A 23,865-nucleotide genomic window follows, 5' to 3' on the forward strand; every position below is an offset into this window, starting at 1 on the left:
CCCACACCAGCTAAACACCCTCTGGCTGAGGGTTGAGCAGGAAAGAGATCTTAGCAGACCTGCTCTAATGTTTTGATTGTTTACACTTTGGGGTGAGATAAACATGCATGGCATACAGTACTTATAGTAGTCAATGAACAATTAACTGGGTTAAGAGAATGTATTTTTCGCTTACAAAATGTTTTAAAATCATGAGCAGAAAAAGAACAAGAAGAACAGTACAGCTTTTGATAGTAGAAATAATTTGAGATAAGGTTTAGGTCTTTTACTTTTCACTTTATTTATATGACTCAGTTTCTGATATTAACAAAATCCCTGGAGCATCAATTGAAGCTAAAAATGATAAATTAGTTTATTTAGAAAATAAAGAACACATTTTCTTCTTAACCACAGGCATAGCAATTACATTAATGAGTGGAAGACCAGTTCATCTGAAAAACTACAAACACTCAAAGGGAATATTAACACTGAGCTGCAAGTCGCTGACTCCAAGCTCTAATAACACTGAGCTACCGGTGCACTGCACAACTGTTTGGTAAGACTAACCTGATCAGGTTAGAACATAATACTTAAAGAGGAAATAAAACGATCTGCAAAGTAAAGAGCTGCCCAAACACTGAACTGAATGTACGATAAGATGACCTTAAAAACACACACACACCTAACCCATCACAAACAGTCTCTGCTGGTGGAGGTTGTTCATCTGCAGTGTATTGAAAAAAAAAAAGATGTCATTAAATACTGTACTGTGACCTCCAAATAACTGATGAAATATAATTAAACTAAGGTTAATTACCATTTCCCCACTATATATTTTTTTCTTTAATGCAGACTGTAAATCTGAATTACAGCCACCTGGTTTCTTCAACTGAGAAAAAATATATTTAACATTTGGGCATCTTTTTAAAACTATATTTAATATGATTTTTATCTTTATAATTACAAGTTTATTGTACCTGTATTTAAAATTGGCCTACCTGACCACAATAACTGAATGTTTTGTACAACAGATTATTTTATTACATTATAGATTTAACTGAGATTACTGAAAAATAGGCTTGATTTAACGATTTAAAAACAACAGACAACCACAAATAATGAACTTAATGTTTTCAGAATAGTGCAAAGAGTCAGACATTTACTGAATATTTAGTACGTGATTTGCTGCTCATTTCTATTCATTCTTCTCGCTCTCTAAATCCACAACATCTCAACTGTCACTTTCACAGGTCAAAACATATACACGTACTTACACAACCCTTGAGAGCATTTCAGGCTTTATCTTATGGCTTTAAGCCAAACAACACTGATAACAGACACCTTCAATTAAAAAAAAAACATGCAAATACACCTTAGATTAAAAAAAAAAAAATCATGTGACATACCCAATAATTACTGGTAAAATAACATATGGTGAAAACAGTCAGGTGGAAATGGGTGGAAGCAGGATCAGTTGTTGTTCTCTTTGGTGGTTATGGTAACAAGTTGCTTAGCAGCCTTGGCGATGTCATAAGCGCACTGGATGACCAGCTGGGTGACCAACTGCATGTCAGCTGCGGTGCTGCTCTCCAGAGGAGACGCTTTCTTGCACTCACTCTGCAGCCGGTTTGCGCTGGATGTTAATAATCGTAAAGAGCTCTTCACCGTCTCAGAGCGTGGTCTCTGTTGACAAAGGTGAAAATACAGAAATAAATACTAGTTAGACTAGTTTATAGTATTTCAAGGCAACTACTACAAATACTACACAAGAAAGTATTTGGACACTGAAGCCACTCTTAAATGTATATAAATATTTTAGTGAATGTTACTACTACCACTACTCCTACTACTAATAATATACTGTATATTTAAATAGTTTATAAATAATATTTGATCAAAAGTGCAACCTAAGTGTCCAAATACTTTTTGTGGCCAATACACGTCCAAATAAAAATCTAATAAACACCCTACAGATATTTTTATTGCATTTATTAAGTGTGGAGAGAGAGTGCACACCTTGGGGAACAGGGCAGCCATTTCACTCACAGCCACATATATTCTTTCTGCGCAGGGTATAAAGCTATTGGAGGAGAAAATAATAGACACTGTATTAAAATCTCAAAATAAAAACCATCAGAGTTTGAAGAGTGAAAAGTCAAGCTATCCACAGAGCAATCAGAGAGTAACGCTTTAAAGGCCCGTTCAAACCAAGGATGATAACTGTAACAATAAAGGTATAGTTTTAAAAAGAGTCCATACTATACACAGAGAAATTATATCATTGGAATCACTTTAAAAAAAAACTTTCAAAAAAATCAACAGCCAATCAGAATACATCCTGCTTTAAAGAATTTGAGCATTTAAAGCAGCAGACGACAAAACTGCAGTGCATAGTTATAATAAACAGAACATTATCGTGAGTTGATGTGGATGCTAATATAGTTATCGTTAAAGTTTTTGTTTTTGGTGTTAACGGGCCTTAAAGCTGGACATTTACACTCATGGAAAATACAGTTTGTCCAAACTATTGTATTGTATACAGATATTTTCTGTCTTTTAAAAATACCTTTTGTTGAATAGTATTGATTTTTCCCCACTCACATAACAGTTCACAGAAAAGTTACATTACACATTATACATTTGGTTTAATTTAGAAGTGTTGCAGTGAATATACATTTGGTTTAATTTATTTATAAGTGTTGCAGTGAATGCTACAAGTGTTACAATTTCTGTGCAATAATCCACCCCCCAAAAAAAACAAAAAAAATAAACATGCAGATTTGTTTGAAACATTAGTTGTGCAGCAGACAGACATGATGCATCCCCAGTGCTTTTACATTTTTAAGAGAATAAAACTTGTTTTAAAATAACTGGGCTTGATGTCCTTCACTAAACCAAAAAAAAAAATATAAAAAAAAACACACAGCTTTTCAATCAATCAAATAAAAACAAACCACAAAAAAAAAGAAAAACTATTAAAAGTTAGATGGATGTCAGTACAAAGCCTTTTCCTAAAAGAGAAACCAAGTGCACCAACACAAGTTCCTCCAAATAATAGTGCAGTTTAGAAAACAATAAAACTGACACAAGCCTTCAGCATTAGACATACTATTAATCATGCATATTCCATTCATGTCCAGATAAGTGGGTTATGAAGTTATGAAAAGAGAGGTAGAGGTAGACACTGTGCCTGTGAGGCAGGGACAGAGGCCAGAGTACCAGGAGGCAGGGTTGTTGGGGTTGACTGGGTGGGGAGCTCTTAGGCCGAGGGACTGCATGGGAGACGGGGGCTTGTCTGCCCAAGGCACCAGAGTGCTGAAACAACCCAGACTGTGTCTAAGTCTGCGGACACTCTCCCTCTGCTCACATGGTGTACTGGTGGGGAAAGAGACAGATCGGGACCCAAACAGAGCGTGGCCCCCGAAAGCACAGACCCCAAATGATGAACACAGACAATTGAGAACAGACAGAAAAGGGAGAAGGTATGAATGGAGGAACTAATTCAATGGATGGGAAAGAAGTGATTTTCAAAAACAGGCACTTTCCATGGATAGGGTACAAAAAAAGGCTCAATTGTGAATTTTTTTTTTTTTTTTTTTTTTTACTTTCCAGAAATATATATTTAATATATAAATATATACATATACTATACAAAGGTTTGGGGTCAGTAAGATTTTTAAGAAAAAAAATAATACTTTTATTCTGCAATGACACTAAATTGACAGTAAAGACATAATTTTACAAAAGATTTCTATTTTATATATATATATAAAAATTATAAATTCAAAATTATAAATCTATACTGTATATAACTAAAGATTACAAATATAGTCTAAACTACTAAACTATCACTCAGTGGACACTAGCCAGTTTAAGACTAAATCTAGGATATATTGGCTTATGTTTCCCATATTTATCATATTATTATAACTTGATTTGCAGTTTTGCAGTCATAAAAGGCTTGATTTGCCACCCCTCCATGTGCAAAAAAGAATCTAAACAAAAAAAAAAAAAAAAAAATATATGGTAAATATATACATATATATATATACATATATATATATACACCCCTACATATATGCTGCATAAAATATTATCTATATACATTTACCATATATATATATAAATATATATATATATATATATACATATATATATAGTATATATATATATATATATATATATATACATATAATATATATATATATAATATATATATATAGTTTTTTTTTTTTACTATAGTGAATTAGATATTAATTCAATACATTTTCAAAATTATGTCATTGTGGTATGGTGTCAATTGTTGGTAACAGCTGAGAATGTAAAGGCTGGAAAGGCCAAAAAATAAGCTAAAAAGTGCTAACCTTTCATAATATGTTAGATTTCATCTGAAATATCTAAAAGTTCTCACAACTAAAAACATGGATTTGTGTCTCTAATGCTTTAGTCCACCAAAAATTAAAAATTCTGTCTTCTTTTACTTACCCTCATGCCGCTCAAAACCTGTATGACTTTCTTTCTTCTGTGGAACACAAAAGATGATACTTTAAAGAATGTTGGTTTCCAACCAAAGAGTTTCAATTCCCATTGACTTACACTGTCATTTCTGTCCATACAATAAAAGTCAATGGTCACCAACAATCTTCAAAATATCTTCTACGTTCCGTAGAAGAAAGAAAGTCATACGGGTTTGGAATGACATGAGGGTGAATACATAATTTTATTTTTTTGGTCAACTATCCCTTTAAATGAAGTAATGCGAAAACAATTTGTACCCTACTCATGGAATGCGCCAACAATTCACATGTGAAATTGTTAAATAGGCCTATGTGGCAGAAGTTAACAAAAGGAAGAAGGGAATTAAATGACCTCAGATTTATTGCTGCCAAATATGATGATGGAAGAAATATGAGATGGCAGATGTTGACATTAGACGTCCTCTCACCTCTCATGCTTGTTCTCCTGCGCAGCCCTCAGCAGGTCCTGGATGTTCTTGGTGATCTGCTCAGTTTTACGGATGACGTCTTCAGTGCTGGGCAGACTGGGGTCAGGCTCACATTCGTGATCATCCAGCTCAGGTATAGAGCCGCTGTCTCCCATCCAGCCACTGCTGCGCAAACGACATCTTCGGCCAAAGCTGCAGGGAGGGAGGACATTATATAAATGGAACCAAGGCGTCAGGGATGAGTAATGCTTGATGCACAGTTACTTGATGCCTTTAGAGCATCATTAGTGTGTTTCCTCACTTTACTTGGCCAAAAGTGGAGGACAGGCAGTTCTTATTTTCAGAGGGAAAAAAGGCTGGCTTTGTTTGTGAGCAGGATTTGAGCCAGGAGTCATTTCAGATCATAAAAAGGAAAATGGACACATACCCGGAGTCGTCCAGATCAGATTCGTTGACAGTGTTATCATAGTCACCATCAGACACACTGCTCTGCTTGTCAAATTTGGAGGCCTAAAGGGACAGGAAAGGATACAGTAAAAGACAAAAACACACAATGAAATTGCAGTGATGGCATTAGAAATATCAACATGTCTGGCAGTTCTTATGAAATTAAACTGAACAATCTGCATTAATTGAATGGTCAGTAGAGTATAAGCAAGCTTTTAGCCTTTACATACATTAGATATTTCAGGCAAATCTTTGAAAAGCATCACAAGGTGATCACAATGAAAACCTGAGGTGAGCAAACAAAATAGTTTTACTCAAGTCTTTAAACTTCTAGCCTAGCTAAAATCTACCATATTTAACTGAGCGCCAAAGTTGTCAACAACAATTTGAACATTATTTACACTAATTTGATTACTTTCTCCATAAGACAAATATGGCTGGCCACTGTTATACATTAGGCTTTGGATGCTGGATGCTAACAACGCCAAGGTCATGGTGTTGACTACCAGTGAACACAAAAAATGTATGTACACTATTGCACTACTTTTTAAAAGATTAGGGTCATTATTTTTTTTAAAGAAATTAATACTGCAATGATGTATTAAATTGACCAAAAAGTGATAGCAAAGACTTTTACATTGTTACAAAAAAAATACAGATTTCAAATAAATGAAATGTATATGAAATTTAAACTTTCTATTCATCATAAAATTAAATGTATCACAGTTTCCATAACTATATTAAGCAGCATAACTATCTTCAACATTGATAATAACTAGAAATGTTTCCTGAGCACCAAATCAGCATATTAGAATGATTTCTGAAGGATCGTGTGACACTGGAGTAATGGCTACTAAAATTTTGCCGTCACAGGAATAAACAACATTTTAAAAATATTTTAACAGACATCATTGTAGTAGGTTTACAACTGTACCTTGAATGCACTTTTAAATCCAGTGGTAGGTCATCTGTTTTGAAACAATGACTAGCAAATACTAAAATTAAAGTAAACAAACTTGTGTGTCCTTAGGGGTTAAACTCAGGACTACAACTGAATCTAGGTCATGGCCCTTATCAGTGTATTCCTTCATAGTGTAGTAAAGCAATTACAGTAAAGATATTTGACAGCTTCACTGGAGCATGATTCGCTGTGCCAAAGGATAATGAGGTAATGGGGTCAGATGCCAGCCTCACTCTGACCTGGGACATTACTAAATTCGTATAGCAATTTCTTGTCAGGCAGCACCAGTCATGATGCTTGGAGAACTGCCACATCATGTCAGAATAATCAAATGAATGCTCCACATTGACTTGTTTATGCTTCTGCTCTCCACACGTCTCCTTGCACACAAGTATGTAAAAATGCATCATTGATTTGTGACGTATTGATCTAACAATTAATAAAAAGTTCAATACAATTTAATAATCGATTATATTAATAATGCCCGATGTACTGCACTGCAGATTCTATTTCATACACAATATAATTGTTAACAGCTGTAAAAATTCCAGATCCTCAGTTGACTCCAAGTGAGGACATACTGTACACACTACCGTTCAAATGTTTTTTTTTTCTTTCTAAAATTAATTAATACATTTAGCAAGAATGCAGAAAATTTTAAATTATATGAATCCTGAAAAAACTGCATCTCAGAGTCAACAAAAACCTTTCAATATTAGTCAGAATAAATTTTTCTTGAGCACCAATTCAGCATATTAGAACGATTTCTAAAATATCACGTGGCACTGAAGATTGGACTAATGGCTGCTGAAAATTCAGCTTTGCTATGACAGGAATAAATGATATTAAAATAGAAAATATTTTATATTGTAATATTATTTCACAATTTTACTGTATTTTTTGATCAAACAAACGGCCTTAGTGAACATAAGAGACTTTCGAATACAAAAATAATGTGTATTTAACTGTGTTTGGGAAAGAAAAAAAAAAAAAAAAAACTGCATGCGAACACTCCATGACAACAGAATGTATTTAACTGTGTTAGGGTAAAAAAATTATTGATTCATTTAATTGTCAGATCAATGCATAAAAAAACCTGGCATAAACAAGGCCCAAAATGCATGCAAACACTCCGTGACAACAGAAACATTCATCTAAATATGACTGTAATCTGCACACACAAAGTGACCAAGCTAATTCAAACCATTTACATATCAGTGTTTCATAATTGTGTATTTCTTCTTTCTACTCTCAGCCCAGAGCACATAGCATTGCGAGACATCCTGAAGAGATGAGTGAGCAGCAGCAGCAGCAGACAAGCCCAGAGCAGTGCATCCTGGGAGTGAAGACACGAGCCATGAAATGTATGTGCTATCTATTAGGATGATGGTGATGATGATGAAGGCAGAAATACGTATCAGTTGAAAACAGCAGCCCCTGGAGGGTTGGTGCAGGGACTGTTCATGCATGGTGATGCGTGGAGCACAACAGGTGTAAGAGGAAAAGGGATTGATGGGAGTTGAGGAGGCAGAGGATGAGTTTGTGAAGGAGGGTGGAGAGGAGGTAAAGGGATCCTGGTGCTTCCATCCGCTCCCACGATGAACGGAGCATGTGAAGATGTACTTAACCCTTTGCGCACTCTCATCCCACAAACAGGATGGGGAGGATGAGGGGAAGAAGGGGAAGGAAGAGGAGGTAGCCACAAACACACCCTTTCCCATCTAAAAAGGGGTGCAAATTAGTCTTAAGACAGAGAATGTAAGATAACTGATGAAAAAAAACAAATGCAAAATTTTTTAAATACTTGGCCGTGATTGAGAGCCTGGACTAGAGAAGTCTAATAAAATAGATATAAAAAAATAATAGTAGTAAAATACTAATAACCATTAATGTAGTAGCTATCATGAAATTACAATACTAATAATTTGGTAACATTTTACCATAAGGGTTGATTCTTTACCATTAGCTATCATGAAATTACAATAATCTAATTTAATATTAATGTATACACACTACCATTTAAAAGTTTGTGGTTAGTAAGATATTTTAATATTCTTGAAAGAGGTGTCTTATGTTCACCAAGGCTGCATTTATTTGATCAAAAATACAGTAAAATAGTAATATTGAGAAATATTATAACATTTTCAAATAAGAGTTTTCTACTAGTATACAGTTTTATAATGGGTTTTATTCCTGTGATGACAAAGCTGAATTTTCAGCAGCAACATGATCCTTCAGAAATTATGATTTGCTGCTCAAGAAACATTTATTATTATTCTCAATGTTGAAATCAGTTGTTCTGCTTTATATGTAACCCACAGTTAATATTCAATGATAAACAGAAAGTTCAAAAGAACAGAATTTATCTGAAATAGAAATCTTTTGTAACATTAATTATTGTCCAATTTGATCCATTTAATGCAAGTATTAAGTATCAATATTATTATTAATTAATAATTATTAAAATTAATAATCATAATAATATTACTGAGCCCAAACTTTTGACTGGTAGTGTATACCAATACATTATTAACATTATATATTAATATTAGTTATGTATTATGAACAATCGTGAAGAAACATTTTTATAAAACCCAGCACAAACCCAGTGTTGAATAATAATGGACTGATGAATAAAGCTTGAACAGCTGCAACATTTACATGCATTGGAAAATAATCAATTTCATCAATTTGCAGTAAAAGCGATGAAAAGGCATAGGGTTAAAACATATATTTTTTAATATCAACACTCAAAAGGTCAATAAAAAAGTGGAAAAGGAAATTAATATAGGAACTTTCATTGTAAAATGACATGTGAAAATAAAATACTGGGCATTTTACATCGAGATGAATTTTGTGAGCTTGAATAACTGTGACATGTACAACAGATATTTTTATGGTTTAAAACTATATATACATATATATTTAAAAATCATTTTATCTCAGTAAATCCCAATTATTGAACACAGGTAGGTCATTATCTGTCATACTGGCCAGCAAAACACACACACAAATAAAAATAGCTAAGTGCACCTTTACCTTCAATCTTGAAATTAAAAATAAAAATAATATGTACAAACTAAGTTATATAAAACAATGAGAATGAGACTGTGTGACTTATGCACTGAGTTGGCCATAAAGACATGTCTTGTATCTCCCAACTGACACATGAAATTAAAAAAGGGAAACAGAAAATATGGTGAAATAGCTGCTATGTGAGCCAACAGGATGCAAAGTTAACTAGTAATACATTGAGTAGTCTATAACGTAGCGTGTATTTTGGAATCGCTCATAAATCGCTGAGAATGGGAAATGTACCTTCAGCATGCTGCAACATTTGGAAAGGAAGGTGAAGAAGAAAAAGAAGGAGAGAAGGTGAGAGGCAGGTTTTTACTTACATAGGTTGGGAAGGGTTGCAGGGTGGGGAAGGTCTCCTCAGGGTAAGGGGTCTCTCCCTTGGGGAGAAAGGGCTTCAGACCAGAGCCAGTTTCATACATAGACATTGGGCGGCTCACCCGTGCAGATAGGTGGCGTTTCAGGGCAGAGGAGGAGGAAGAGGAGGAAGAGGAGGAGGGACTGGAGGGATTGGGGTGGTCAGGGCCGCCGGGGGCCTGATAGGGTTGTTGAGCAGAGACCTGCCGCCTGAGAGAGCTGTTCTCGCTTTGCAGAGACTGCAGCTGAAGAGAAACACGAGTAAGCCAGAGAAACGCAGAGAAAAGCAGAAACTGTAGCAAAGATGAGCTTACAAGAAGAACTCTTAATTCGTAATTGTATGAGTATGTGCTTTTTGTGCATGTGTACTTTTAGTTGTTTCTTGTAAATTTTGAATTTATATTAGGCACAAAAAAAAGATTAAACCAGTCTTTTGCCTTTTCCATTTGATAAATAAAGTTTGTATCAAAACAATGGAACTGATTCAGATAAATTTTTTATCCTAATTGATATCATAATTCTCCTAGTGTTATTCAGAGAAACAGCTCGAGCTACAATGCAGTTTTTCTACTCTTTCAGTTTATTCTGAAATATAAATATATAAATTGATATATTTTGTGAATGATTTGTTCGTTAAAATAGTTGTTAACTGAGTATGTGCTTTTTGTGCATGTGTACTTTTAGTTGTTTCTTGTAAATTTTGAATAGATTTTAGTACAAATTTTTTTGTGAATGATTTGTTCGTTAAAATGTTCGTTCACAGATTTTATGCACAAATTTGTGTGTAAACATTCTTAGTGAATGAAATCCAATTACTAAATTGTATATGAAAACATAAAAATGAACATCATATTTTCTACTATTTCGTTTGATTAACTAGCTTTAAAATCTGGCATATGAGAAATAAAAAGTATTAATAATAATTAGCATAATATCCATCTTTTTAGAAAAAGCTTTCTGATCCATGAAACTGCAGGGGGCTTGCGATGTTGTAATAAAAAGTAAATTACAAATTAAAATTTGAACAACAAAATAACTTTTAAATATTTTTATTTTAAAACCAATTTAAAATGTTCTATAAAATTAGACATTTACTTAGATCTTATTCTTAACTCTTGTACTTAAAAATTATGATGAAAAAAATAATTATAACCATTATATGGAGTTGCTCAATAAATCCAAACTCCTTAACGGCAAATTCCAGTTTAGCATGCAGGAACTGGCAGATGCAATGTCTAGACATGCTCACAGAACAAACGCATGTTAGACATGCTTAAGAATCTACAGAGACAGAGAGAGAGAGATTCACTCTGCAGCTCAGAGAAAAGCCAAAGCTCAAGTCAGACACATTGGCTAGGATCAGAAAGGAAATGCGGAGAGTAAAAAAGAGCCTAAAGACTTAATTCACGATAAAATTATTTTGCCCATTTCCATTTTTACCCATTAAGATGTTCATCCAATGCAAAGCCACACAGTTTTATCATTCAAATGTCTCAATAGCCTAATTTTTCTAATCACAAACATTTATAATAGCATCCAAGAAATATCATGTATAACCTTTTGTGCAGGAAATAGATATAATCTAAAACCACTTTCAAATCATTATACATTTTAAGCAAGTTTTCAAATCTTTAACACAACTAAACTAGTAACACGTTCTTTTATGAGAGGACCTAAAGTGGTAAACAGTCAATCATCCATAACCAAATCTTTAATATACATCAATCACCCTTTCCAGCTATAATTCAATTTGAAATGTCCCAAGAAAGCTGGAACTGTAATTTCTTTAAATGCTCATTTAGGGACTGACCTTATTTTATATTTGAGAAAACATTACTAAACAATTATAGCTTGATTTATGGATGACTATATTGACAATAAACTTCAGTGAGTGTGAGCAAATTCTCTCCGACTAAAGTATAAGTTGTCATCTTACAGAATAATCCTTAAATGGGTTTTAATGTCAATGTGAAAGAGAAATAAATGAGATTTTAAACTATTTTCACACTGAAATGACAATAAAGGCCTGAAAGTCTCCAAATTCAATTCATAATCATTGTTTTATAGTCAATCAGTTTTAGCTCTGATTTGTATTCTGGAAACCCTTGTATAATGCAAATACATATAGAACACAGCCAATTAAAATGAGTCATGCTGATGCAAGAGCCAACTTAAATCCGGTTTGTGGTTAGGGAGGTTAGCATGCCAACTAATCAACAACAGTCAGTATGTTTTGGTTTCATGTCTCTAATACTGTATCTTGTGTCTTTTCCAGTGGTTTAGAGGTCAACGTCATGCTGGTTATTTGAACACTACAGCAGGTATTACAGTATTATTTTGACATCAGCATTCCAGGGGATTTTAATCGTTCAGTCAAATTTGCCCCCTCACGTGCGAGAAGAGGTGCAGGTGTAGGGGTTAGACAGTCTTGCTTTGTTTAACTGCTCTGACCAGGGCTTTCAGCGCTCACTGCTGAATCTCTGGTACCTTTTTCTGCATCAATCTCAGCTCCTCACTCAGATTACTGTTGGCCTTCATCAGTGTCTGAATTTTGGCCTCCGAGGCTGAAAGCGCATTTTTCACCTCCAGAAACTCCTGCACGGAAATCTGTCCATCGGACACATCAGAGTCCAAACTCTGAGGAGAAAAGAAGTAGCTGGGTAAGACAGCCAACATGTGCACATCTACACTGCAATGGCAAGAATGGCACAAGACAAAGTTCCTAAATCTTTACATGTCTACCTTAGTTCGGTCTTTTTTGCACACTCGTAAATCAGTTTCCGTGTCCTCATCAGATGCCACACTGTCATAGTCTGGCTGGTCAATTTCCTGGCTTTCACTTCCATGTCGACTACCCGTACTTTTGAAGAATACATCGACATTGTCTACGAAAAAGTAGACAACAATCATGAAACATCAGTAAGAACTTTAAAAGAAATCAAGGCGCAAGACTGGTGTGTCTGTATGCAGGCTGTACCTTTAGGACTTGAGACTGAATTCCCCTGCTGGCGTCGCTTTGCATCACTTAGAATATCAATCACAAGTGTGGCAAATTCATGAGCATTAAACCTTGCCAGCTTTTGTCTTCCCTGTCAAAGAAATTAAGTGATGATTTCAATGCATGTTCATTGCCTGAACAACTAGTTGGTCTTTACATCACTTGCTCACCAATGGAACCTCTGCAGTGAATGGGTGCCGTCAGAATAAGAGTCCAAACAGCTGATAAAAACAACAATCAACACATTCCAGTCCAATCAAAATGTTCTTGATATTTAAACACATAAGCGATTAAAAAAAAAAAAAAAACATACTGCAAATTTTAGAACTGGAAAAGAACTCTCCGGATTAAAATATAAATATACTTTTCTACCATTCTGAAACGACCGGATTTGAAATTGGGAGAACCTCTTTATAAACTAAGAAATGTAATATAAAAATCTGAAACTGCATTTCACGACCCCTTTAATAGATAAACGTTCATTGATGGACTGGAGACATGTGGATTATTGTGGTGTTTTTATCAGCTGTTTGGGCTCTCGTTCTGACGGCACCCATTCACTATAGAGGATCCACTGGTAAGCAAGTGATGCAAAGCTAAATTTTTCCAAATTTGTTTTGATGAAGAAGCAAAATAATCTGCATATTGGATGGCCTAAGGGTGAGTAAATATTCAATAATTTTACATTTTTGGGTGAACTATTCCTTTAACTTGATATTCCTTAAAAAGCAATGGACAAAGACGCCCATCTGCATGTGTACATTGATTAGAAACTACTATAGTAAGTTTATGGTCATTTTCTTGAATTTTATTGTTGAAAGTGGAGGTTTGTTACAAAAACACAACTTTCTTGATTAGTGGCAGTGTCTCAAAAGACAACTTCTCTATAATCTAGAATATGCAAAATCTAGCATTTGTGGTTTGGTTCTAAGCTTCAGTGCATAGTGTTTTGATGTCATTTCCTTTTTTAATAATTTTGTGAAATCTGTTTCCATGTTCATCTGACACATTTTTGCATGTTGCACTTTTAGCTGCAAACACTGCATTAAAGGTGTTATAAAATATCACGTGAAAGTGCAATATCTTTATTTCCTGTTAAAAAAAAAAGACTTAAAGCGTGATAACTTTCTGTTTAGAACTTGCCTGGTTTCGTGTTGACGAGTACTCTGGGTTTACAGGAAGGAAAGGCACAAGTGTTGTCTCTGTTACCAAGGTGCTGTGGTTCTGAGTGGCCAGCCAAACTGAACCAGATACAAAGAAAGTGCTCATCAAAGTGTCACGCTTTGCACTCGTATAATGTACATTCCATGAGTCAGTTCTTTCCATTGTTTATTAAATGCAGATCATCTCACCTGCATCAGTCTCTCTTCGATCAACTTCATCGTACACATCCATTGCCAATTCCTCAAACAAATGATCGCTGAGCTGCAATAATATTAGCAGAGTTGCATCAGTCATCTGTGCTCTAAATGGTTGTAAAACAGCATAAAATCATGTTTGGAGAAAGGTTAATAGCATAAATGCTGTCTTTTATATTAATGACTGGCAGATAACGGTTTTGGGGGTGTTGCTGCACTTAAAAGGACATCTGCTTCAGAGAAGCCCAACGGTTTCCTCAGTGCTTAGCTGTGTTGGCTTTTCAAATAACAAGCTACAGTACAGTAGTTAAACTACAGTTAAGCTAAGCTTTACCCTAAGTTTACCTACACCGCAATCTACTAGCAAAATGTAGCTATTTAAAGAGGTAACCTTTAGATGCATCTATCAAATGGCATCATTTATCTCTGCAATCACAGTAGTGTTTATCTGGTACGCAACTAAACAATAAGGATATGGCTTTGAACTTTGGTAATACTGTAGATTGTATTCAGTTAAGGTGACAACATTTCAACAGAAAACCTGACACTAAATAAAACCTGAAACACTGATGTGGTCAAAAACATTAACTATTTAATTACAATATTCTGCTTAATATATCAACTTATATTAATATATCAAGTTATGCAAAAAAGATGCAAAAATAAATTTGGAGGACTTCTGATAATAGTTTGATTAAATAAATCCTAAAATAGTTTTTATTGTTTTACATCAACTGTCTGAACATGCCGATTCACTAAAAAGAATCAGACTTCCCAAAGCAACTGTACTGAAATAAGTATTTTAATTAGCAGCATAAAATAAAATAAAATAAAGAGGACTTACAGACTGCAGTTTTCTTTTAGCAGCTTTTGCGAACTCTGATAACTCCAGACTGCTATAAAAGGGAATAAAATGGTAAAAAAAAAAAATATATATTAGTTTGTCTATTAAATTGATTTATTATAAAAACTGTATGGTAAAAGATAAAAGGTGAGATTAAATTTTCAATTGCCATTCTCAATATCAAATACTTACACATTTCTTTTCCATCAAAGACAGCAAAAAAGGCAATGGCAAGATATTAAGTTTAAATTATGTTAATCTTAAAAACTTGTTTGGACTGCTATCATAGCCATGCAAGGATGTATTCTGGGATCAGTATTATCCAATGACCAAAACATGACATATTCCACTAGTAGAAACTACTATAAAAATGGCATCAGTCCACACAGGAAAACATTAGAATGCATTAGATTGTTACTACCTGTCCGCCATCTGTGGTATAATGAAATGCTGTCCATTCTTGTGATCTAAAACACAGAACGTATTGACATTGACATAGTTTAACATTTTCAATTGACAATCCAAACTAAAACAATAAAACATTAAGCTGACTCTGACATCACTGTGATATTTTATTGAGCCATCTGGCGCTCTAAAGAGCATAACCCACTAAAGTAAGAGCGTGCTATAAACTGGCTTCATCAGCATCTGCAGCCCCACAGCTGGATATCAAAACATCAGCTCTCACGATAGCACACCATCGCTCTGCGCTCTGACTCACCAGGCTTCCGCCCACAGAGATAGAAGGCCAGCCTGTCTGTGAGCTCATACTGTATTTCCACCAGTCTGTCTGCCAGGTCTTGATGGCCAGCTTGCCTGATTACAAACAACACAATGACGTTATGACACATGGGTTTTTATTTTGGAACTTTAAGGTCCTGTGCCAAATGCTGAGACTTCTGTGGAATTGCACACCAATAACAGGGCACACAGCAGGCATTCTGAATCATAAAATGACAAATGGGACACCATACAGACCAGTGATGTTATTGTTAACTCAAAAGCACGTAACAGAATTAATAAAACTATATTTCTTTAATTAAACCTGAATTTTTTTTTTTAAATACTAATGCATTTTATAATAGTATAAAAATAATATGTAAAATAATAATATTGTTAACCAAACAGTTTTGGTTCCTGTTGTTGTTTTTGTTTTTTTGTCGACACAATGGAAGTCAATGGGTACCATAACTGTTTGGTTACCAACAATCTTCAAAATATAATTTTTTTTGTGTGTTTCACAGAAGGAAGAAAGCCATACAGGTTAGGAATGACATGAGGGTGAGTAAGTAATGACAGAATTTTAATTTCTGGGTGGACTATCCCTTTAATCTGGATATTTGTCAGTAAAGGCCACATGACAAATCTATGACAAGTATTCTTTTTAATCACTGCATTGACAAATAATATTGGAAGTAATCATTAAATGCAGATTTTAGTGCCAAGTAACTTTGGAACATCAATGCATTAGCTATTGACTACCTTGCATAGTGGATGGGCGTTTTGCCAGTGGAGTCCGGAGCACCAGGGTCTGCCCCATAAACACAGAGGAGCTCAGCCTGGCACACTTGCCCTGCTTTAGCTGCTATGTGCAGCGGAGTGTTTCCTTTCTCCTGTTTAAACCAGTGCAGAATCGTTAAAAATGAGCAGTAAGTTCGGAAAGCATTTTTAATGTAACTGAATATGATCAAATTAAGATCAGAGCTTTTTACCGGGTGGAAGTAGTTGGCTTGAGCCCCAAGCGATAGTAACCGCAAACATGTCTCAAGATTGCCGGTTCTAACGCTGGAGTGAAGTTGCTAAAGAATCAAAGACAACATACGTCAATAGAGACTTTTTTCAACAAGTCTGACAGAAGACAACCACAGCAGATGAGTATTAGATGTGCTAGAGGAGCAATAATGTAAAGTCTGAAAAAAATGCACCATAATGAATGCATTAAATATTTGAACGAACTGAACACCTTAAAGAAGAACATCAACCATAAAACTAGTAACTCTTTACTAACCTTGCTTAGATCAGCGGCTGCTGAACTGTCGTCATCTCGACAGGGTAAACGATGGACGAAAGCCAGCATTTGATACTTTGATTTTATGAACTCTGTTTTGTTAGGGCTTTTTGGGTGAGAGAAACAATGGAGCTATTAGAGTCAGTTAACATTGGTATAAACTATTGTACAATCGTATACACTATTGTTCAAAACTTTTTGTTTTTGAAAGATGACTCTTATGCTCACCTAGGCTGTATTTATTTCATTAAAAATACAGGAAAAACAATAATATTGTGAAAAATTGTTATCATTTAAAATAAGTGTTTTCTATTTGTAATATATTTTAAAATGTAATTTATTCATGAAGGCAAAGCTGAATTTTAGTAGCCATTACTCCAGTCTTCAGTGTCACGTGATTCTTCAGAAATCATTCTAATATGCTGATTTGGTGCTCTAGAAACATTTCTGATTATCATCAATGTTGAAAATTTATGTTATTATTATTATTATTTATTATTATTATCAATGTTGTTCTCCTTAATATTTTTTTCCAGGATTATTTTAAGATGATTAAAGAACAGCATTGTTTTGAAACAGAAATCATTTGTGGCATTATAAATGTCTTTACTGCCACTTTTGATCAATTTAATGCATAGTTTCAGAATTATTATTTATTTTACTGACTCAAAGTTTTGAATGGAAATGCATACCAAACATGCATTTTTCTATAATATAAAAAAAAAAAAAAAAAACCACTTTCAAAAAATTCAAGAAAAACAAAAATACTCACTGGACTTTATCCTGCGGATTGGGTTTGCGTTTCCCGCTCGTGATGGATGACAGGTCCAGCAGAGTGTGCTCCCATATTGCATTAGCACCATTGTTGTACAATGTTTGAACCATCTGTGAATGAGAAAGAAATTGAGGGCATACATCACAAGACAAAAATTCATTATGACAACATGCTCCTTTAAATATGCTCTGTGAGTCACACTCTCTGCTGGAAGGCCCTCCAGTGAGGTCGCACACCAATAAACCATTTTCTTATAACCATTCAAAAGACTCCATTGATGGATTAAAAAACAGATCTACACATAAGAGTGTGGAAAAATGTACCAAACAAGGACACATTAAATGAAAAGAGACATTACTGGATTAAAGCTATGATTCATTTACATCAAAACAACAGGAACTTGAGAGAGTGGATGCTGCAGGCTGTACAAGTATACAATACTGTGACCGATTTTCGTGTTCTAATTAAAATAAGAGGCAGACAAAATCATGGCTATTAGATCTCTTTCTATGAATGTTTTTTGCTCATTTAAATTTAAATTAATTAATCAAGTGAATCTGCATACATATTGACTTAAAAAAAAGAAAGAAATAGTAAATTACAAGAGAGAGTAAAAACTTATTAAAAACTGAATTCTGCTAATTCTGTCATCATTTACTCCCTCCAATGTCATTCCAAACCCATAAGACTTTGGTTAATCTTTGGAATACAAATTGAGATATTTTTAATGAGAGGTTTCAGTCCATCCATTTAAAGTTCAGGTAACCAAAAAGGTTATAAAGTCATTGTAAACTTAAGTTTTGTGCATGTGAATAAAACCTAAATTCATCCTGACCAAAGTGTTATGGGTCTGGAAATACATAAAGATGAGTAAATGACAGAATGATGACAGAATTTTCATTTTTGGGTATATGAATTTGCAATTTCATTGTATCTGTAATTCTAACCATTTCTGTCACATTTGCCTTTTTTACTTTAATATTGAATGTTTTGAACTGTGAAAATGAATCATTAAATTTTAATGTAATTTTATTTTCAATGTTGGTGCATACAGTACTTAGCACTTTTCAATAATAAAATGCATGATCAATTTTTAATTTGAATTATCATTTGATTAAACCAATTTGAACCACCTACAGTATCTAGAGCCTTGAACACTTGTTTCAGTTAGTACTCAACTAGTTATACAGCATACTGGACAAGCTGGTACATACACATGTATTGGACAAGTTAGTTATACAGTATATAAAAGTGGACCAAAGTTAGAGTTTGAGTAAGGTTCAAAATCTACCAACAATACTGTAGATATCAACATCAGCCATAAAAAAACCCATATGGATCGATCCCTACTTTATAATCTGCCTGAAACTAAAGATGCTTACTACAATGTCAAAAAGTCTCAGATGAAGCAGGGTGGTCAGTTAAAGGCATAATAAAAGGGTCCCAGGGTGTCTGCTTGTCTGAGAGTGTAACTCACCTGTAGCTGGGTGGGCGGCCAGGATGTGTTTGACAAATGCCGCACTTGTGAGTTGTGGCGACCCAGACTGCGGTGAACACCGCAGCACCCATCACATATCAGAACTCCTCTGTTCACAGACGCCCAGCGAGGATCTAAAGCATCCCAAGAAAATCAACAGATTAACAGGAAGAAAGCAACAGCATGTCTCAGCATCGTGTTGATCACTGATCGATACACAATAACACTAATGGAGCTTTTTGGCCGGTGCATGAGATTGAAAACAGAAACACAATACTTTTTAAAAAAGGAAGATGCTTGTTACAATAATGCACTGAAGAAAATGAACAGAAATGTGCTTGTCTATTTACAAAATTAATTCAAGCAGTGCACAGAGGCAACATGAAATGGGTGCCACATTTTCCACACATTATACTTCTGTAACTGTACTTCTGGAATTGACTATATTTCGAACTTTTGAAGAGTACAATTTCAATTTATGTAGTTTTAAATAATTAATTTATTTGTTCCACTATAATAGTCTGATAAACCATTACTAGTAGCAGAGATGCCTAACAAAAGTAAATATGAGCATTTGATTTTTCCTATTAAAAAATACGTAGTTCATGACGACAACAAAACGCGGTGCTGAGTTCTTCCTTATAAGGCCAGACTAGCAAGGGTTTACTGTCATCCTTTCATGTTCGGCTGTACACGCGCTAACTTCCTCTTACATACACATGCCTCAAACCACAACAAATGCTAAGCAGCTGAGCTTTACTTCCAGGGTACGAGCAGGTGACTGGGAAACACTGCATGGCTTTACTTTCACTACCTTATAGATTATTCGAGAGGGTCGTCTGCAGTGTAACTCTAAACTAGTTTAACTACAGAATTTAAATTAAGCATCAAGTGGCAACCTAAAACAGTTTTAAAAAATCTGATCAGTTTTCAAAAATCTATTAAATTAACATGGACTGCATATCTCCAACAAATTTAGTATAAAATAAAATAGACTGAAAAGGATTTTTATAGCATTTTTATATGCATAAACAACAGCAGAAGAGTGAATTACCAGCATAACACAAGCAACAAACACAAGGCTAAATATTGCAGCGGTATTATCACTTACATTTTTTTCACCACTTTACTATACCTAAGCACATTATATGGTTAGCTGCAACCTGCAACCCATTTTTAGGTCACAACCCACCAGCTGAGACCTGCCCCAAACCCTTGATCACTCAAAGATCCCCCACTACTACACTTGACAAACTCGACAACCCCAGAGACAGAATGACTGCTAATACATTAACACTTGTCACTGGCAATCGTCCTTCATGGGCGTCCAATATCAAGCCAGTTTTTAAATAGAATACTCACTCCTTAACTGAGTCATGATCAGTGAAAGTGGGGCCAACCACAATGGACCTATGAATGAAGTGTCTGATTAGCCCAAGATTCGTTCATATTTTCAACTTCGTTCCCCATCAATCCCCCACCCCCCTTCCCAAGGTCAGATTACAGCCAACTTGCGATTTCACTTCCTTCAGAAACAACGATGTGAGTCAGCGCTTGAGAGTGTCAGAATTCCCCAAGAACAGAGTTTTGAGGATTTTATTGTCACACTGATTACAGAAAAATGCTTTTTCTAATTAAATGTTAACTAAATGCATATTTTATATTGTTATACAGATTATTAAAATTTGAGCCAAAAATATTTTAACCCTGTGGTGGTCTTTGGCCATATTGGACCTTATGTTTTACATTTTTTACTTCATCAAAATAGTACAAAAGTACCAAGTACAAAACTTGGTCATTTTGTTGCATTTGCTATATGAACAACACACATGCACACACAAATCTGAACATTATTTACAAAAGTTTAATGGTATTAAAGATAGTCACACTTGTGATCTTTGCAATTAAAAATGACTGGCATAGGAAATTAATAGAAAATAACAAAAAAAAAAAATACAGATTTTTCAGGGGCTACAATCTACAAATAAGCCATGATGAAGCAGTTATTAATAGTGTCTAAATGTATATATCCAAATGCAAAACCTAATAAAAGTTAGTAATTATGTCTGAAAATACTCTTATGAGCAACTATGGAATACACAGCAAAGGTAAATATAAAAATCTGCCTTCCATGCATTAGACTTTAAATCTAATGCTTGATTGCTCTCATTTTAACTTAATGTATTATTAGAAAAATTATTTGCCAATTATTTTAGATAGAAATAAATGGTGAATAATTGAGAGGTGAATATTATTTAGTACCTTTAGATCCTCTCAAAATACCAAATACTAAAGAACATTAACTATTGAAACAAAATATATTCATTTGCTTAAAAAAAAACATATACATACATATATGCATATATACATACATACATACACACACACACACACACACACATTACAATGTTACATTTATTTTCTTCAGTCTATTTTGACCTCAGAGGATTACAAATATGATCCCTATTCCCTAACTTAAGTGAGGAAAGCTAGAGGGATAAATCTAGACTAAATCTGTGCCAGGTGGGAAGGCTATTAAAGATACCCACACTTAAGAAGTGAATGACTAATTTGGGTTTCACAGCCTGTGTGAGGGATATATGATACCACAATTGCATCAGTCTGACAGAAACATGAGCCATCTAAATTAAAAACTGATCCACTGATAAGCAGAGAGCAGCCTAGAAGCAAGTCACTTCCCTTCAAGCAAAGGAAGTATCAAACAACAGCTGCAAAGAGGCCAAGGGCCAGAATCAAGCACCTGGCACAAGCATCATTCCCCCTCACCCTCAGTCTCCCTTCCTCTACTTTTCTTTCTCTTTGAGCCAAGTGCTGCTCTCTTCCCCATCAAGTGCTGCAGCGGCTAAAATAAACCCCAGTGCTGAATGACTAAAAATATTCACCCCAACAACAACTGCCCAATGACACTGACACGCTGGGGCAGCCCAGGCCAGCTGGTGACTGAGGCGTAACTAATCAAGGGGAATCAATAAGGGGAATGAGGAAAAAACTGAACAACAGAACATAAACAAATCACAAGACAAAAAGTTAACAGCATTTCATAGTTCAAGCACCAAAACGGGTGCCATCTTAAATACAGTACATTTCAAATATAGGATTTATGAAATTGTTCCCTACAAATTTTAGCAATTAAATAAATGTGTTTTTTCCCATCTCATTTATAGTCCCTGGAGGTCAAAACTCTCATATAGTCAACAGAATTATTTATTACTAACATGTGCTGGTTAGGGTCACTTGTTAGTTATAAATATTGATTACGATCAAGTGACCCTAACCAACACATGTAGTACCCTGACTTCTCAAAGACTGAAAAAAAATGAATAAAATGTCTCAATTAAGCAACCTTACACCATCAATCAAACTAGATATTGTAGATGTTTTCACTAGGAATACCACTTGATGATCAGTAAGTACATTTACCTATTTCTCCAGAGAAAATAAGATTAGGTAAAATATAGTGTGATTGATCATAGATATTCACAGCATCATCTGAAGCTGAAAAACACCCGTAGAGTTGAGTCAACACTGCATGCAGTGGCTCTGTCTCAAAACCTACTGAGCCGCCATCGTTCAGCATGTTTGGACACGCGCTTACGATGCCTAAAATGCTGTCTAGCTAGACAGCGCACTAAGTTTTGGGACGTAGCCAGTGGCAATACATCATTACACTCCAAAATACATATATTTATTATCAATTTATATATCCAAAATAGAATTAGGGTTTGCTTAAAATCTGAATCATATATGTGTATAGTTAAATGTCATCTTTCGGTCACTTAATTCAGTAATATCACCTGGTTATCCAGTTACCGGAATATACTCACCCGAACTGCTGCAGTCCGCACAAACTTCGCTATTTCGCAGCCGTTTCGACATCCTGGTCTCCGAGAACGATGGTATTACCATGAATTATCGAATCACAGTCGCACACGGGTACATTTAGAGCATGCACTGCTTTGACATGATGATCGGATCCGTTTAAAAGCGTTTTATCACTGAAAGAGGATCTCATGCCCGAAGAGGACGCGCATACGGAAGAGTTGAATGTGTGCATGCATCTGCACTGCCGTTGGCTGTATGTGAAATAATGTATGTCAGGCTAGCTTGAAATTAGGACAGGCGCGTCAGGCAGTGGAGCCTGTCATGATGCATTAAACACTACACTACGGAAATGCTTGCCAGCAGCCCATTAGATCGCAGTAGAGTGCCATCTGCCCTCCCAGACCACACATTTGAGTTTAGTGGCGATAAATCAGCTTTCTCGCGCTGCCTGACACACAGTGGACAGACGCGTCACTGCAGCGCGTGAGATATTTTATCAAATCATCCATCTATTCGCGGGCCATTCCGAAAACATAAATCATATTTATATTTGGGGTACAATTAAAAACTCAGAATTAACCAGACATGGCCCGAAATTAGATTCAAGGAATGTAGGGCGCGATCATTATAATGTAATGCGTTCGTCGTGCCCGCGCATGCGCAGAAGTGATTCACCAGCCCGGGAGCCGCTCCCGAAGAGCTGAAGATCATTTAAAACACTGAGGCGTCACGCCTACCCCGCAGGCGAGCGAATTATTTATTACGATTATTTAATGATGTTTCATTTGAGAACATTTT

General features: G+C 35.1%; 1 protein-coding gene across 7 annotated transcripts; it reads right to left on the bottom strand.

The window, feature by feature from the left end:
- Positions 1-261: 261 nt before the first annotated feature.
- On the bottom strand, positions 262-23,737 carry LOC109089954 (ARF GTPase-activating protein GIT2-like). 7 transcript variants are annotated; one of them, XM_042753821.1, is made up of 21 exons: positions 23,070-23,737; positions 19,225-19,358; positions 17,745-17,857; positions 16,973-17,078; positions 16,677-16,763; positions 16,447-16,577; positions 15,686-15,780; positions 15,386-15,431; positions 15,157-15,162; positions 14,965-15,016; positions 14,115-14,187; positions 13,906-14,003; positions 12,742-12,853; positions 12,507-12,649; positions 12,252-12,401; positions 9,731-10,009; positions 5,352-5,434; positions 4,925-5,116; positions 3,199-3,354; positions 1,996-2,059; positions 262-1,662 (listed from the first exon to the last, which is right to left on the bottom strand). In XM_042753821.1, exons 1-21 carry the CDS (start codon positions 23,149-23,151, stop codon positions 1,450-1,452), a joined length of 2,415 nt encoding a protein of 804 aa, XP_042609755.1. In that variant the 5' UTR covers positions 23,152-23,737; the 3' UTR covers positions 262-1,449. The 7 variants fall into 7 exon arrangements, with proteins under 7 accessions (XP_042609755.1, XP_042609760.1, XP_042609756.1 ...); XM_042753826.1 differs by lacking the exon at positions 3,199-3,354 and adding an exon at positions 7,961-8,053; XM_042753822.1 differs by lacking the exon at positions 15,157-15,162.
- Between the last annotated feature and the right edge of the window lie 128 nt (positions 23,738-23,865).

The sequence above is a fragment of the Cyprinus carpio genome, chromosome A5 (assembly GCF_018340385.1).
Source record: "Cyprinus carpio isolate SPL01 chromosome A5, ASM1834038v1, whole genome shotgun sequence".
NCBI lineage: Eukaryota > Metazoa > Chordata > Actinopteri > Cypriniformes > Cyprinidae > Cyprinus > Cyprinus carpio.